The sequence below is a fragment of the Delphinapterus leucas genome, chromosome X, assembly GCF_059928025.1.
Source record: "Delphinapterus leucas isolate spDelLeu-1000000601 "Yukka" chromosome X, BTC_Dleu_Yukka2, whole genome shotgun sequence".
Classification (NCBI taxonomy): Eukaryota; Metazoa; Chordata; class Mammalia; order Artiodactyla; family Monodontidae; genus Delphinapterus; species Delphinapterus leucas.
In genome coordinates this window covers 79,582,725-79,598,868 of record NC_143150.1, presented here as the reverse complement: position 1 = coordinate 79,598,868, position 16,144 = coordinate 79,582,725, and the positions used below count along the sequence as shown (strand labels likewise).

The following is a 16,144-nucleotide window of genomic DNA, read 5'->3' as shown; positions in this document are numbered from 1 at the left end:
GAAACAAATGCAAAAATAAACAAATGAGGCTACATGAAACTGAAAAGCTTTTGTGCAGTGAAGGAACTATCAACAAAACGAAAAGGAAGCCTACTGAATGGGAGAAGATATTTGTAAATTATATATCTGATAAGGGGTTAATATAAAAATATACAAAGTACTCACAACACTCAATATCAAAGAAAAAACAACAACTTGATTGAAAAATGGGCAGAGGACCTAAATGGACATTTTTCCAAAGAACACATACAGATGGTTCACAGATACATGAAAAGATGCTCAACATCACTAATCATCAGGGAAATGCAAATCAAAACCACAGTGAGATATCACCTCACAGTTGTCAGAATGACTGTAGTCAAAAAGACAACAACTGACACTGTCGGCAAGGATGTGGAGAAGAGGGAATCCTTGTGCACTGTTGGTGGGAATGTAAATTGGTAAAGCCACTATAGGAAAAAGTTCCTCAAAAAATTAAAAATAGAACTTCTACGTGGCCCAGCAATTTCACTTCTGGGTATACACCCAAAGAAAAAAAAAGCACTGATTTGAAGAGATATATGCACCCCTATATTCATTGCAGCATTATTTAGAAGAGCCAAGATATGGAATCAACCTAAAGTGTCCATCAATAGATGGACTGATAAAGAAAATGGGGAATATTACTCAGTCATAAAAAAATGGAATCTTGCCATTTGTGACAACATGGATGGACCTAGAGGGTATTATGCTAAGTGAAATAAGTCAGACAGAGAAAGAAAAATACTGTATGATTTCACTTATATGTGGAATCTAAAAAACAAACAAATGAGCAAACATAACAAAACAGAAACAGACTCATAGATACAGAGAAAAAAACTGGTGATTGTCGGGGTGGGGGAGGGGGGAGGGGATGAGTGAAATAGGTGAGGGAGATTAAGAGGCACAAACTTTCAGTTATAAAATAAATGTCATGGTGATGTACAGCATAGTGAATATAGTCAATAATATTGTAACATTATTAAATTGTATGGTGGCAGATGGTAACTAGACTTACTGTTGTGATCACTTTGTAAAGTATAAGAATATTGGATCACTATGTTGTACACCTGAAACTAACATAATATTGTAAGTTGATTATACTTCAATAAAGGAAGTAAAAAGAAATATGCTGAATAGTATATAAAATGTGTGATTTGGGGGGTGAAAAAGAAAGAAAATAAGAAAATACTTTTGTATCTGCTTATATCTGCATAAAGAAATTCTGGTGAACTCTAATGGGGGAACCTGGGTGGATAGGGGTCATCCATTGTATACATATTAATAGTTTGATTTTTTAAACCATATGACTGTTCTATTCATTAAAAATTAAATTTTAAAAATGTTAAATATGCTTTGTGATCTTAATAAGCTCCCTCCCCCTTTCTCTTTCTCTCTGCTTCAATTAACCCGATTACAAAGAGCCCTACACTTAGAAGGAAGCAGTATAGCTTGAGAGTTCAGAACACAGGGATTAGAGTCAGCTTGCTGAGTTTCAACCTTAGTTCTGACAATTGCTGGTTGTATGACCTTGAGCACGTTACTTAATGTTTTTTAGTCTCACCTTTCTCATCTTTAAAATGGGGAGAATGGTATAATGCCCTGGTACTCATTCTGCCCTTCACTTTAAGCAAGCCCCAGACTCTCAGTACTGTAGTTTTCTCACATGAAAAACAGGGAGATTCTTATGGTTCTTGGTGAGGATTTAATGAGTGAATACATGTAAAGTGCTTAGAACAATGCCTGGCACATAGTAATGCTCAGTAAATGATAACAATTACTATTATACGAGAGTTTGAATATTATCTTTGCCCCCAACTTTAGGCAAAAACTATATTTTCTGAGCCTCAGTTTCCTCATCTATAAATAGAAGAAACAAATAATGACTACCAAAAAGATGATGAAATCATGAAGTTGAAAGTGCTCTATGGATTAAAACATTTGGTTAAGAAAAGAAGAATTGTTATAGTAGAAAAAGGTGAGGGGCATACTAAATGAAGATTCTACTTATTCAATGCTCCCCACCTCACCTCCAGCATTCTGAATGAGGTCATATCTAAGCAGCAAGTGGAGGTCTTTAAAGGTCATGAGTCACTTCTGTATTAAATGTCAGAAGATTAGTCCTGGTTCCCACTTCTCTAAAGCAGAGTGGCGAAAAGGGGCTGCACACCAGTGGTTGCCACTCCATCATGAGATGCTAAATGTTTCTGTATAAGTGTTCTTATTTCTAGGAGGTGCTGAGGTTCATTGATTCCTCTGCTATCCTTAGCAGCTTCTGTGAAAGGAAAGAAAGTTGCACTCAGTCCTGAAGGCTCACTCTCCCCCCTTCATACATATAACAAGTTTATGAAGTACAAAATAAGTCACTTAAGCAGGAGTACCAATTCTCCAGATCACAGCAAACGGCGCTTACAGGCTCATTTTATGATATTATCTGGTTTGCACCTCACAACAGCCCCAGAAGGCTGGCAAGGAGTGAGGGGTAATAGTTCCCACTTTACATAAGGGGAATACTCTGCTTCTCAGAAGGAAAGTGACTTAGCTCTCACCACTTCGTGGGAGAATGGAAAGAACAAATAATTTAAAGCCAGAAAACCCAGTTCTTGGAAAAGTACTTTAGAATCTTTAATGTTCTATATATTTGGGATTTTTAATAAACTGTCATGCCAGGGCCAGGACTATAACCCGAGTTTCTTGTCCTCTAGACCAGAACTCTTACTGAACTGATGATGGAAAAGAGAACAGCAAATAAGGATCAAGAAAAATTATCCCCCAAGAATAACTGCAGCTTACATTTAAATAGAACTTCACAGCTTCTTAAATAGGCCTTTTATCACATTTCAACCTCATTGCAACCTTGTGAGGGAAGTGCAGCTAGAAATAGGAAACTAAAATTTTAAACCCCCCTACACATACTTCTTATCCCTCTTCCCTGCTGTATTTTTTCTCCTTAGCACTTAGAACATAGTATATGCTTTATGGAATCATTTGCTTAGCATGTATCTGCCCTAGTAGAAAATCCATTCCACAAGGACAGAATTTTTGTCCGTTTTGTTTACCATTCAGTGTCTAGGACAGTGCCTGATACATAGCAGATGCTCAATAAATATTATTAAGTAAGTGAATGAAATATCTATGTGGCTGTGTGCATGTGTGTGGGGGAGAGAGAGAGAGAGGGAGGAAGGGAGGCAGGGAGCGAGAGAGGGAGGGAGGGAGCAAGAGAGGGAGAGAGGGAGAGAGAGAGAGAGAGAGAGAAGGGCCCCATTTTGCATATTAGTAACCTGATATCCAGATTAGTCAAGCGATTGTCCCAGGAAGGACTTCTGAAGCTTCCCATTTCAGCCTGTTCCCTTCACCTAACTGCCTGGCTGGTTCAGGGACATCTTACCTCTGCAAAAAGGAACATTTACTGCAAATGCCTCTGCCTTTTCTATGGCCAGCTTCAGGCGTGGTTGGCTACAGGCAGCCTGAGGTTCTTCTCCTTCATCAGTTCACTCATCCATTCCACAAATATTCACAGGAGTGCCTGCTATGTACACAAAAGGCATTCTGCCAGGCTTCATTGACCTTTACACACCCAAATACATTTGTCTCACAAACACTCAAATGGCTTCCCTGAGTTTTCACAATCTCTGGTATTTATAATGGTGAGGGAGGAAGGGGCAAAAGTCATTTGAGTTCTCAGCATGTGGCCTGAGGGTCCTGCTCTCTTCCACAACCTACCTGGCAGTTTCATGCCTACCTCATAGGATTGTTGGGAAGATTAAACTAGATACACATGCAAAACCTTAGAGCAGTGCAGTGCTTGGCACAAGGTGAACGCTGGCTTGGTAAATGTTAGCTATTATCCTTAAGCCCTACTGCATTCGTGATCTTATTGCTGATACCCCTTACCTCTGGAATGAAGGAGACCAAGCAAAAATCCACTCCTGGCAAGCGGGGAGAGTAACGCTCAAGGAACTACTATAGAATTACATATCTATTTCTCATCCTGGCTCTGTTTGAAGATAGATGTGTGGAAAAGATACTTCATCTCTCCCAGTCTTAGTTTCCCCAACGTTTAAGTATAAAGAGTGTTGTGATGCCCACATAAATTCACATATGTGAAGGTGCTTTGAAAATGCAAAATACCAAAAAAAGTGAGGGATTATTATTGTATTAAAATAATAAAGATGATTATTAATTGAACCCTTGTTATGTGAAATACACTGTACCAAGTGCTTTACATAGATTAGTTTCATATTTACAATAGTACCAATGACCAGGTACTACTATTATTTCAGTTTCACTTGATAAGTTGTGATAGTTAATTGTATGTGTCAATTTGTCTGGGTCACAATGCCCAGATATTTGGTCAACATTATTCTGGATATTTCTGTGAAGGTATTATTTTGGGTGACATCAACATTTAAATCAGTGGACTGTGGGTAAAGCAGATTATACTTCTCAATGTGGGTGGGCCTCTTCTAATCAGTTGAAGACCTTAATAAAACAGAGACTGACCTCCCTCTAGCAAGAGGGAATTCTGCCAGCAAACTGCCTTTGGACTCAGACTGCAACTCTTCCCAGCTTGCTGGCCTACGTTACAGATTTGGGATTTGCACCTCCACAATCACGTGAGCCAATTATTTAAAATAAATCTCTCTCCCTCTCCCTGTCTCCCTGTCTCCCTCTGTGTGTGTGTGTGTTTATTTATTTATAAAGTTGACTCTTGAACAATGCAGGAGTTAAGGGCACTGAGCAACAGCACAATTGAAAATCCACCTATAACTTTACAGACAGCCCTCCTCTGTATCCACAGTTCCACATCCATGGATCATATAGTACTGCAGTCCGTATTTTTGGAAGAAAAAAAAATTCACATATAAGTGGACGCACACATTTCAAATCTGTGTTGTTCAAGGGTCAACTGTGTGTGTACACACACACACACACACACACACACATATCCTGCTGGTACTGTTTCTCTGGAGAACCTTGACTAATATATAAGGAAACTAAAGCTTAGAATGGTTAAATCCCTTGCCCCAAATCACACAGCTAGTCAGTGGCAGAGCCAGAAACCTAGGGGCCATCTTCCATATTTCCTCCCTGTTCTATACCTCTCTCACTCAATCCAGCACCAATTTCCATTGATTCTATCTCCAAAATTGTTGTCCAATCTGCCCTCCTCTCCTCAGCTCCAGTGACTTCATTTCTGCAGCAGTATCTCAACTGGGCTTGCCATCTCCATTTTCACCCTCTTCAATCCATTCTCTATAGCCTGCAAAAGTCAACTTCTCAGATCATAAAGCAGATCCCACCATTCTACTGCTACAAATGCTTCCTACTGTACTTAGAATAAATAGCACTCGTCAGTGCCCAGCACTATCACACACACTGTGAGCATAAATCAGTCTTCACAATAACACTATGGATAGTACCATTATAATCCCCATTTTTCAGAGGGCATAACTGAGGTACAGAAAGGTTAGGTAACATGTCCAAGGTCACTAAACTAGTAAGTGGAAGAGTCAGAATTTGAATCTAGGCAGTCTGGTTGAGAGTGTGCTATTAAACACAGAGCTATACTGTCTTTGAGTATAGCTGACACACACCTTCCCTGGGCCTGCAAGCTCCCTGGGCCTACAAGGTCCCGTGTGGGCTGGTCCCTGTCTGACTTTCTGTCTTCCTATCATGCCACTTGCCTCCTTTTCTGCCTGTGCTCCAGCCATACAGGTCTTCTTTCTATCCCTCAAGCATGCCAAACTATCTCAACCTTAAGGACTTTGCACATGCAATTCCTGTTGCCTCTCTCAAACTCCCCACGAACTTCACTATCTCATCCTTTATTTTTTATTATAATCCAAATTTGTTAGGATTTTTCCCCTACATAGCTGACTCAACTTAAATGTCACTACCCTGGTATGTCACAAGGGCCCTTTGACAAAATATTTCCTCATGGCAATAGGACTTCTTAGAGCTAGCTGAATGCGTTTATTTCCCCCCACTGCCTGGTTTCCATTATTGAACAGTTTAATCACTTGCAGAACTAGTCATATTCTAACACACACACACATAAAACGCACCCCCACACCAAAAACAGCACGATGAGCAAACTTCTCAAAACAACGGGCTAAGAAGAAGCTCCTCTCATCATGTCATGGGGCTGTTTGGGGGCCTTTTTCAGTCCCTCCTCAAGCAGAGAATTCAGGAAGCCTTGGGCTGGGGTGGGAGTGATATTTCCTTGTGAATGAAATTCCTGTTGGATCTCTTGGCACTCAGAGAAGAGTAAAGTTGGGTCTCATCTTCTGAGGGCTGAATTCAGGGCAGTAGAAAAGATCATATTCTACCCACCCAAGTGTATATCCCCTCTGTACTGTTAGGAATAATAATTCTTCCCCATATGGGTAGAGAACAACAAAGTTCACACAGCCCCTTTCTGTCTACACTCACACATATGATTCTCACAGCAAACTGGGAAGATAAGTGAGACTACGTGATGGTTAATTTTATGTATCAACTTGACTGGGCCACAGGGTGCCCATACATTTGGTCAAAAATTATTCTGGGTGTTTCTTTTCTTTTTTCTTTTTAATTGAAGTATAGTTGGATATGGGGATTCTTTTCCCAGTTATACTCACTTTGTGGTCTTGGGTAAAGCACCCTCCCTATCTGAGACTCAGTTTTCACAATCTATAAAATGAGTGGTATTAAAACATTTTGTGTGGGAGGTAGGGAGAACACAGAGAAAGCAAAACCCTTTTGCAAAGTCGTAAGCAACAACCTAACATATGAAGCCAAAACCCAGGTGCTCTGGATAAATCAGAAGTAGGAGACCCAAATTTCTGCCTGCCCCTGCCCCCCTCCCTTGAGGCACTGCCATGGTAACCCGAGGGCTCTGAGGCAGGGGACCTGCAAGCCTTTTGTGTAAAGGGCTAAATAATAAGTATTTTAGGCTTTGCAGGTCATATAGTCTCTGTCACAACTACTCAAATCTGCCTTTGTATCATGAAGGCATAATGAGCATGGCTGTGTTCTAATAAAACTTTATTTATGGACACTGAAACTTGAATTTCATATAAATTTCCATGTAATTTCATATACGTGTATCACAAAATATTGTCCTTCTTTGAATTTTTCCCAACTATTTAGAAATGTAAAAACCATTCTTAGTTTGTGGGCTGGATTTGGCCATCAGGCTATAGTTTGCTGACCCCTGATCTAAGGAGTTAGGCTAAATTATACCCAACGTCATCCAGCTTGAACATTAAAGCTGAGGCAGCCCAGAAGCAAAATGAGCACTGTAGAAAGTAAAGCCTGAAATTATACTGTTGCCATGGAAATTCCAGAAAGTAGATAACAGAGTGGAGTGGGTCTGCTCAAGGGTAGGAGACTACCACAAAAAGGAGAAGGCTCAAATTCTGATCTAACAGATCTAAACCCCTCACTTCCCCAGGCTGATCTGTATTTTAAACTACTTGGTGGTTCATCTACAGTCAGAACTTCAGCTGTGACCAGTGCCTCCCAATCTTCCTCTGAGCTCAATATGTAGATCACCAACTGGCCTATTGGATATCTCCCATTTGAAGCTGTTCAAACATCTCAGACTCAACTTGGCTCAGACTATACTTGTCATTTCCCCTCTATAAATGCTCCTCCTCATTTTGCATTCCCCATCTCTGTGAAGGATATCACCATCCACTTAGTCTCACAAGAAGACTGTCACTGGGGGGAAGTAAAGGAAGACAAGGGCACATCAAGTTTTGATTGATACTTCACCAGATTGATGACAGTATTTTTACTATTGGCCACATCTGTCAGGCTGTGGCTCATAGTCCAAAGCTGAGTTCAAGCCCTAAGTTTCTGCATTTCTACACTGGCACACATACATGTGGATTAACTGTAACAATAACTGCAGGTTGTCTTCCAATGGCCCCTTCTTCCTTTGAATCAGAAACCTTGCCCCTGATTGTTAGCTGTGCACATAACCAGCCAGTTTACATAACTACATTTCCAAGTTTCCCTTGAAGCTGGGAGCATCCATGTGACTCAGTTCCTACCAATTAGATTTAAGGAGAAGTATTAAATAGGACTTCCTGGAAGGCTTCTTTCAAAAGGAGGGTTAAGCCCTTTTCCTCCTCTTTTACCTTCCCTTCATGCTACCTAGAATGTGGATGTTAATAAATGTTCTAGAGCTTCAACACCCATCTTGGATCATGGAGCAACCTCAAGAATAAAAGCCAAATGCTAAGGATGGTGGAGCAGAGAAGTCCCTAAAGACTTTCTGAAGGTACCATATTGGCTCAGATATGCCTATATTCTGACTTATTTTATGTGAAAGAATAAAACCTGTGTGTTTTAAGCCAGTGTGAATAGATTTCTGTCATTCATACCAGAATTAAATCAACCATTAAACTTACCAGTTGTCATTGTATCTTACTTATGCAGAGATTTCCACCAACTCAAATGTTGTGGCTTTTATATAGGTAACATGAAATTTGGCATGGAATTAGTTCAAGATTCCATATTCTCCAAAGCGGTGCCATACCAAGGGTGGAGCAATAGGAGTAGGAAACCCTTAGTGCAGGCAATGAAATAGTGTACTAGCTATAGAATTTTTTTAAGACCAAAAGTCAAAGTGTACTTTTATTATCACTATGCGCCAGCAATTTTAAATAATGCCAGTAACAAAATACTCCTCCTTGAAAAAAATCTTTTGTTGGTCAAAGCTCTAAACAATTGTTGTTATTACTGAGTTTTAGTAATATATTCAATACATAAAGTTTCAAATTATTACATTTGATTACTTATCCTTTAATAATATTGTATTCTACATGGAAGTTGATTCAGAGTCGATTCAGCTGATTCCAGTTATACATTTGCCACCCTCCCACATACACACAGATTTTACATGTGTTCCCTCAGTTCATTTTACTTTGGAAAGGTTTAAGACCATTCAAGGTAGCTTTGGGTGCATTTCATGTCTGCAAATCCTTTTGGCACTATATGTTCCAGAATTTAAATAGTAGATTTGAAGTAAACAATGATAGCACTACAATTGTAAAGTCAAAGAGACAATGTAATTTATTTCAATTCTGTCATCTATGTGACCAATTGGAGTTTTTATTTGTGCTTAAAATATAAAACAGAGAAGATAATATGAACTGTAAAGTGTAGTATTTTTGTTCAATAAGTACACATTTTAGATCATATATGAGACGTTACTGAATTTGAATATCTTTAAAATTGAAGTTTATTCTTCTTTTTCATTGTTAATTATTTGAAAATTAAAAAACAAATCAATAAAATAATTATTAGTACTGATTAGTACATGATTATTACTGAAAATAATTTTGTCACATAGAGGAGAGAGTATTAAAAATGAGCCATTCCAGATGTCACATATGTTAAGTGTATCATATCTTCAAAGTACTAATAATATACTTAATATTCTCCAGAATCCCAGAAAGCAAGAGATTGGTTCATTAGTAATCCACACAGAATCAACCCTCAATTAGCCTCACTAGAGGCCAGGAGCCCAAAGCAGATCATTGGATCATTGACATAGACACAAAATTCCCTTGTACGCATCCACCCACTCTGTGTTCATTCTAGCTCCACACTCAGTCATTCAAGATTTGGTTGGGTGGTCAGAAAGGAGAAAGACACAGACCATCTACAATGCTGACTACAGCCCTTTCATACAGATTATCATCACCCTGGTCCAAGCCACCATCGCCTCTAGCCTGGACTATTTTAAGACCCTCCTCACAGGTCTTTCCTTTGCCCCACTACAATCTATTATCCTCTTAAAATTTAAGTCAGATTATTTCCCTATCTGTTCAAAACTACCCATCTCACTCAGATTAAATGTCCCCAGGACATTGGCCTCCTTGTGTTTCTTAAACAAACCAGCTGTGCTCTCTCTCTCTGCTGTTTCTTATGGCTAGCACTCTCCTCACCTAAACATCCCCACAGACCTTGTTCCTTCACTTCACATCTCTGCTCAAATGTTCCTTAGTCAGAGAGGCTCTGACTGATTTATCTAATATATCATCCCAGCCCTATCTCTCTCTATTCTCTTACCAGATTTTCTTTTTCTTCTTAGAGCTTAGCATCTCCTGACATATTGTGTAGTCATTTGTGTAATTGTTTAGTGAGCTCCCTTGACCCTCAGAATGTAAGATCCATGAGAGCAGAGAATTTCTTTTTGTTCACTGCTGCCCCCAGCACCTAGATCAGTGTCAATTCATAGTAGACTCTAGGTTTTTTTGAATTAATTAATAAGCTCAATAGATCCTATGAGATGTTACCCTGTCCCCATTTTATGGGTGAGAATACTGAGAATGGAAGAGGTTTGACAATTGTCAAGTGTTTCAGAGCTGAGAAGTATAAAAGCCAGGCCCCTCAATGTCAGACTTGTGATTCTGAAACCAGCTTGCTTTCCACTCTAGGCATACTGCCTAACCCAGCACAAACTGCCATTGCAGACACAAGCTATGAATAAATACACCGAACAATTTACCATCAAAAGTGAACTCACAGTATTTTTTAACACTGTCTACTAAGATGGAGTTTATTCTGTAAAATGCCAACTGATGTTTTACTGTTCAAGGACCTTTGTGTAACATGTGACACTTGCAATCAGTTACAATAGTCAAACGTTCAACAAAGAAATCTCACTGTTATGAAGAGCTCAATCTGGATTTCAAGGGCTTTGCAAATGAAAGAACAGGAGCAATTACCTTTTGACTAGCCATATTATAAAATTGTGGCTAAAAATATACTCCTATTTTTTCCTAACAAACCACCAGTTAAATTTTACCCAACATTTACTTCTAGGAAACTGAGAATCTCAGACATGGAAGGAATTTTGGTAATCATTAATAGCTCCATTTAATAGGTGAGAAAACTGAGGCTCAAAGCACTCCTGTTAAACATCAGGGCCAAGGTTAGAAGTTTCCTGCCTTCCAGGCTATAATAGAATTTACTACTCCTATCTCTTGAATTCTGGCAAATAGTTAAATAAATGCTTTCATCATATAATATTCACTACTTCAGTCTCCTAAAAATATTATGAGATTTCTCCATCAATCTCTTTAATTACATAGTCTCCACAAGTTTTCTGTTACTCTCTCCTTTCTCACACACAATTGGCAAAACTTCAGATTTCTCCATTAACTTAATCTGTTGTCAATGGGTGGCTCTGGACCCCTATACTACAATATATTTAGTAGAGGAAGGAGGTCTCACCTAGACCCTGCTGCTAGAAATACTAGGACTGTCATGGGTGTTATTCAGGCAAAATTCATGGCATTAGTTCATCATGAAGGAAGTCCTTTACCAAGATCATGACTCTTTGTTCCTTTCTGCCTTTATCAGCACCATTTGATGATTCTGTGTAGCAGTGGAGAGGGACAGTGACAGAGAGTCAGGAGACTCCTTTGCTGGACTCAGTTTTGCCTTCATGGAGCTGTGTGGCCCTGGGCAAGTCTCTCCCACTCTCTGGGTCTCAACTTTCCTGGATGGACAAGGATTTAAAGGTCTTTTCCTGCTCTATGGTTTTCTGGTTCTACAAACATTTGAAATAGCTTTATGGGACTCCAGGGAAAGAGGGAGATCTGAGAAGAGTCTCTTGAAGTGCTGGCAAATACAAACTAAATGACTTCAAGAAACACTGAAACAGAGGTCTAAGGAAACTGCAAGGAAGGGAAGAGAACAGCTCCTCTGAATACAGTCATAGCCCACACCAGATTCCCTGCTCCTTTCCAGAATGGGAGCAAAAAAAGGAGTTAAAGATCAATTTTTGCCCAACAGCTTCAGGCTACTTTCCTTCAGCTGTAAGTTATGGGTGGCAGTTCAGAAGTGTGGGCTGGCATTGCCATCAGTGCCTGCTGACCCAACCCAACTGCCCTCCAAGACCCTCTTGCCCATGCCTCCCAGCTGAGGACAAAGGCGTTGTGGCCTCCCATGCCCTCGAGTCCCTGACCAGACTTGAGCTACCCCTGGCTGAGTCAGAGAGGCATCAAGATGCAGCCACCACTTCCTCTCTGCAAAGGAAGTCATTCCAAGGTCTCCAGGTGGAGAACGGAGCATCATGGCATACAATGAACTGTTGGAGGATGATACTAAACACACACACAAGCACACACTCCTTGGATGGGCGGGGGGAGCTCTCCTAACTGAATGGGGCCCAGATCCATTTCCAGGATAGCAGTTTCTGTAGCTGTCTCTCCTTGACAAAGCCCGAAGTGTGGACAGGGTGACCCCAGCCCAGGCAAGGAAGGGCTTCAGGACTCCCCCAAGCAGCTTCCCTGAGAATGGCTCTCTGGCTCGTCCCAGGAAGGGGATACACGCAGCTCTCCCATACTGCCCCCTCCACAATCCCAGGCTTTGTGACTACCCCTCCCTCCCAACCCCGTGCCATATCCCCCAATCACCCCACCCTCCTGCGAGACTAACTGCTCCCAGAGAGCCCCTCTACCAGCCGCCTTGCCTCTCTGGTCTTCCAGGTGACCCCCCCCCCCACTCGGGGGTGGTAAGAACGGGGACGGAGAAGGGAGGGGGCTTTCCTCGCAGGCAGGCAAGCAAGGGCTCCTAAAATGGCCACAGCAAGCTTGCTGGTATCTCAAGGACAGCGGAGAGGGCGGTGGGCAGAGACTAGGGGGCTCACTGCCTGGCGGCTGGTGAAGGAGCTGGGGGTGGGGCTAGGGGACTGAAGCTCAAGCTGGGGAAGCTGCGGTTATGTGCACTCACCATTCCCGATCCACCCCTTATCCACTGCATGGTGCTAATGAAGTCCGGCTTCTCCAAGGCCCCGGTGGCTGGCGCGGGTTGTCTCGGGCTGGCTGGGCTGGCAGGGCTGGAGCAAGCGAAAGCCCCAGCGCCTCCTCCCCCTCGCCTCCTTCACAGCCCTACAGCCCAATCCCCTTCGCTGCGGACCTCGCCTTCATTCACGTTGTTCCATCCCTGCAGGCAGGCTCTGCCTTTCTGCCCCGCAGCTCCCGAGGTGCTTGGCCTGGGGAAACGTGGGAGGGGGACTCCCCACCGACTGCCTTTGTCCCCTGCTGAGGCTTGAGATCTGGGAGGTGGGGTGCACGGAGAGGATGTGGGTGAATAACCTCCGCCCAGGAGAAGGCAGCTGCCACCTCTGCTTGCCTCCGGCTGCGCTGGAGTTAGATGCTGTTTATTGTGGGGCTCCCCAATTGTGTCGAGTCAGCAAAAAGTCCTTTCCAAACTTGCCAGAGGTGTTGGGCCAGCCTTTTAAATAATAAGATCCTGCCCGAGTGGAGCTATGCCAGCACTCTCCCGCTTTCGTCCCTCCAGGACTCCCTCTACGTAGTCCCCTGGGGTCTTCTCTCCTAGTGCTACTCTCTTGGGGATTTCATCCTCATTATCACTTTCACTTCTCAGAACAACCTTGTGGAGGCAGGCATTAGTATCTCCATCTTACAGATAAATAAATAAATAAATGATGGAGGAGACCTATCTAAGGTCACATAAAAAAGGTAAAGTCTCAACTTTACCCTCTGCTGCTTTCCAGGCTTCTTTTTGCTATCATTCATACACACACACACACACACACACCCTCAGGATTCTTCCTCACACCCTCAGGAATATAAAAGGTAGCTTGTTGATGAATGAATTTTCCATTTGCTTATTTTGCTGAGAATAAGTCAAACGAACATCAGCAAAACAGGCAAACGGAGAAACCACACACCTCGTCATGATGCCTCTAACTCTGGGCAATTCAACCCAGGCTGGCCTCTTTGCGTCTGCTGGGAGTTGACGCTGTTGGTCACATTCACACCCATTACCATTGCATATAGTCTTAAAATAACCTTGTGAGGAAGACATGACAGGGAGTGTTAATTAATTAGTCCCCTATTACAGACATGAACATTGAAGCCCTGAGATTGAAAAATATTTGCCCATGGTAGCACAACCAAACAGGACAAGAATCCAATGCTCCGGGCCCACAGGGAAGTTCAGGAAAGAAAGGGATTACAGAAACAGAGGTTGCAGCTACAGCAAGAAGGAATTAAAATATGACATCAGAAAGAAGTGCCTGAAGGTGAATGGTATGAAGACATCACTGGCCCCACACACCACCTTATTGTCCTCTACTTCCTAGCAAACTCTCCCCTCTTCATCCAAGCCATTGTTTTGGCCAAACAGCTGGCCAAATATCGAAGCAGCTGCCTTAATGTGCACCCTGTCCTGGGAGGGGTATACGCAGAAGCTGAACTGTCCTTTGGCAAGGGATTCCTGAATCAAATGGGAGCTTAGCCTGGGTGACCTTTCAACTTCCTCCCAAGTCTGATGGTTCAGTAATCAGAAATTCTGCAATGTCTCCTCACTTTCTCACCTTGGGGCCTTCATTCTGTGCCTCTTGGATGCACCGCCCCTGCCAACCAGCCCATTCAAGCTGTCATGACTCTTTAAGATCTCTTTAAGACCTGGCACTAAGCACACAGCCTCTAGAAAGCTTTCCCGGAATACTCTAAAACCTGATTTTATCATCTTTCATCTAACTTCTGTAGCACCACCATTTAGCTTTCTCAACTGAAAATGATCTTTTACTTGTTATAGGCTGAATTGTGCCCCCTCCCAAATTTGTATGTTGAAGTCCAAACCCCAATGCCTCAGAATGTGACTATATTTGGAGACATGGTCTTTAAAGGGGTAATTTAGTACAAATAAGGTCATTAAGTTAGGCTCTAATCCAATATGTCTTGTGTCCTTATATGAAGAGAAAATTTGGACACAGGTTGGTATAGAGGGAAGACCATATGAAGACAAAGGAGAAGACAGCCATTTACAAGACAAGGAAAGAGGCCTCGGAAGAGACCACCTTGATCTTGAACTTTCTAGCCTTCAGAGTTGTGAGAAAATAAATTTATGTTGTTTAAGCCACCCAGTCTGTGGTACTTTGTTATGGCAGCCCTGACAAATTAACACACTGGTCATGTATATACTTTTCTTTTTATTGTCACTTAAGTGGAAATATAAGTTGTTTTTTTTTAAACTGGGGGCAATGAATTACTAACCTTGCTATCTCCTACAACAGTGACTGGCACATAGGTGATATCCAATAAAACCTGGATTGTCTTTTAATAGATACATTCATTCAACAATATTATTGAGCTCCTATGTGCCAGGCATTGGGATAGCTACTCAAGATACAAGACAAAGTCTCTCACGGACTTTAAAATGTACTTAAATTGGAAAAGAGATAAACAAAAAGTAAGTATACAAACAAGATAATTAAAGGTTGTGACATATGCTCTGAAGCATATAAACCAATTTATGTGATAGTGAGAAGCCCTGGGATTATAGAAGTTGTCTATATCAATCATGATCCAGTCAAGAAAACAGAAGCCACTTTAGGTCTTTTATTTTTTCTTGGGACGCGGGCCTCCCGGACCAGGGCACGAACCTGCATCCCCTGCATCGGCAGGTGGACTCTCAACCACTGCGCCACCAGGGAAGCCCCCACTCTAGATCTTTTAAAGAGAGAGCATTTAATACAGGGAACATATCACACTGCCAAACAAAGAAACCAAATAGGGGATGGTGAGGCAAGCCAGCATTTAGCAACCACAGAAAACTGCTACCACTCCTAGAGATAGATGGTTTATGGGAAAAGGTAATGTTGCCAGAACCCAGAAACTGGTGCTAAATTGAAGCTAAAAGCATGGAGTGGGTGGTCTGATGGTGCAGATGCCATGATTGGAGGAATTGTCCAACAGAAGCTAGAGTCATTGAGGAGAAATAGCCACTTCCAGAATATACCTCTCTGAAGCTGGAGGTGAAGGAAACACCCTGGCTTCTTCCCTCCTCCTGCCCACTAATCTCCCACAGGTGTCTCCCATTGGACAAAATAAGTGAGACAACAAGGGAGCATAAGAAATTCAGTTTGCAGGAGAAGAATGGAGAACGGATCTGAGGGCAAACATTCCAGTGTTAATGTATATGCCTAGAGACTCTTATAGAAGAACAGATGTTGATCCCATAGGCATAGACACTATTGAATCCATTATGTCTGGAGTACCTATTTGCCTAAAACATATGAGCAGTTAGAGGTGTTATAATGTAGAAGGTAAGAGTATAAGATCTGGGGCCAGAACTGCTTGAATTTTAT

General features: G+C 41.8%; 1 protein-coding gene across 4 annotated transcripts in view; it reads right to left on the bottom strand.

The window, feature by feature from the left end:
- The window catches only part of ARHGEF9 (Cdc42 guanine nucleotide exchange factor 9), a 229,633-nt gene extending 216,565 nt beyond the window's left edge, over nucleotides 1-13,068 (bottom strand). For 2 of the 4 annotated variants that reach the window (XM_022564103.3, XM_022564101.3), the window contains exon 1: nucleotides 12,757-13,066. In XM_022564103.3, coding sequence (XP_022419811.1) covers nucleotides 12,757-12,786 — 30 coding nt within the window. In that variant the 5' untranslated portion in view covers nucleotides 12,787-13,066. Of the gene's footprint in view, nucleotides 1-12,756 lie in introns of all 4 variants that reach the window. The other 2 variants (XM_022564102.3, XM_022564092.3) reach the window with 2 other exon arrangements.
- Between the last annotated feature and the right edge of the window lie 3,076 nt (nucleotides 13,069-16,144).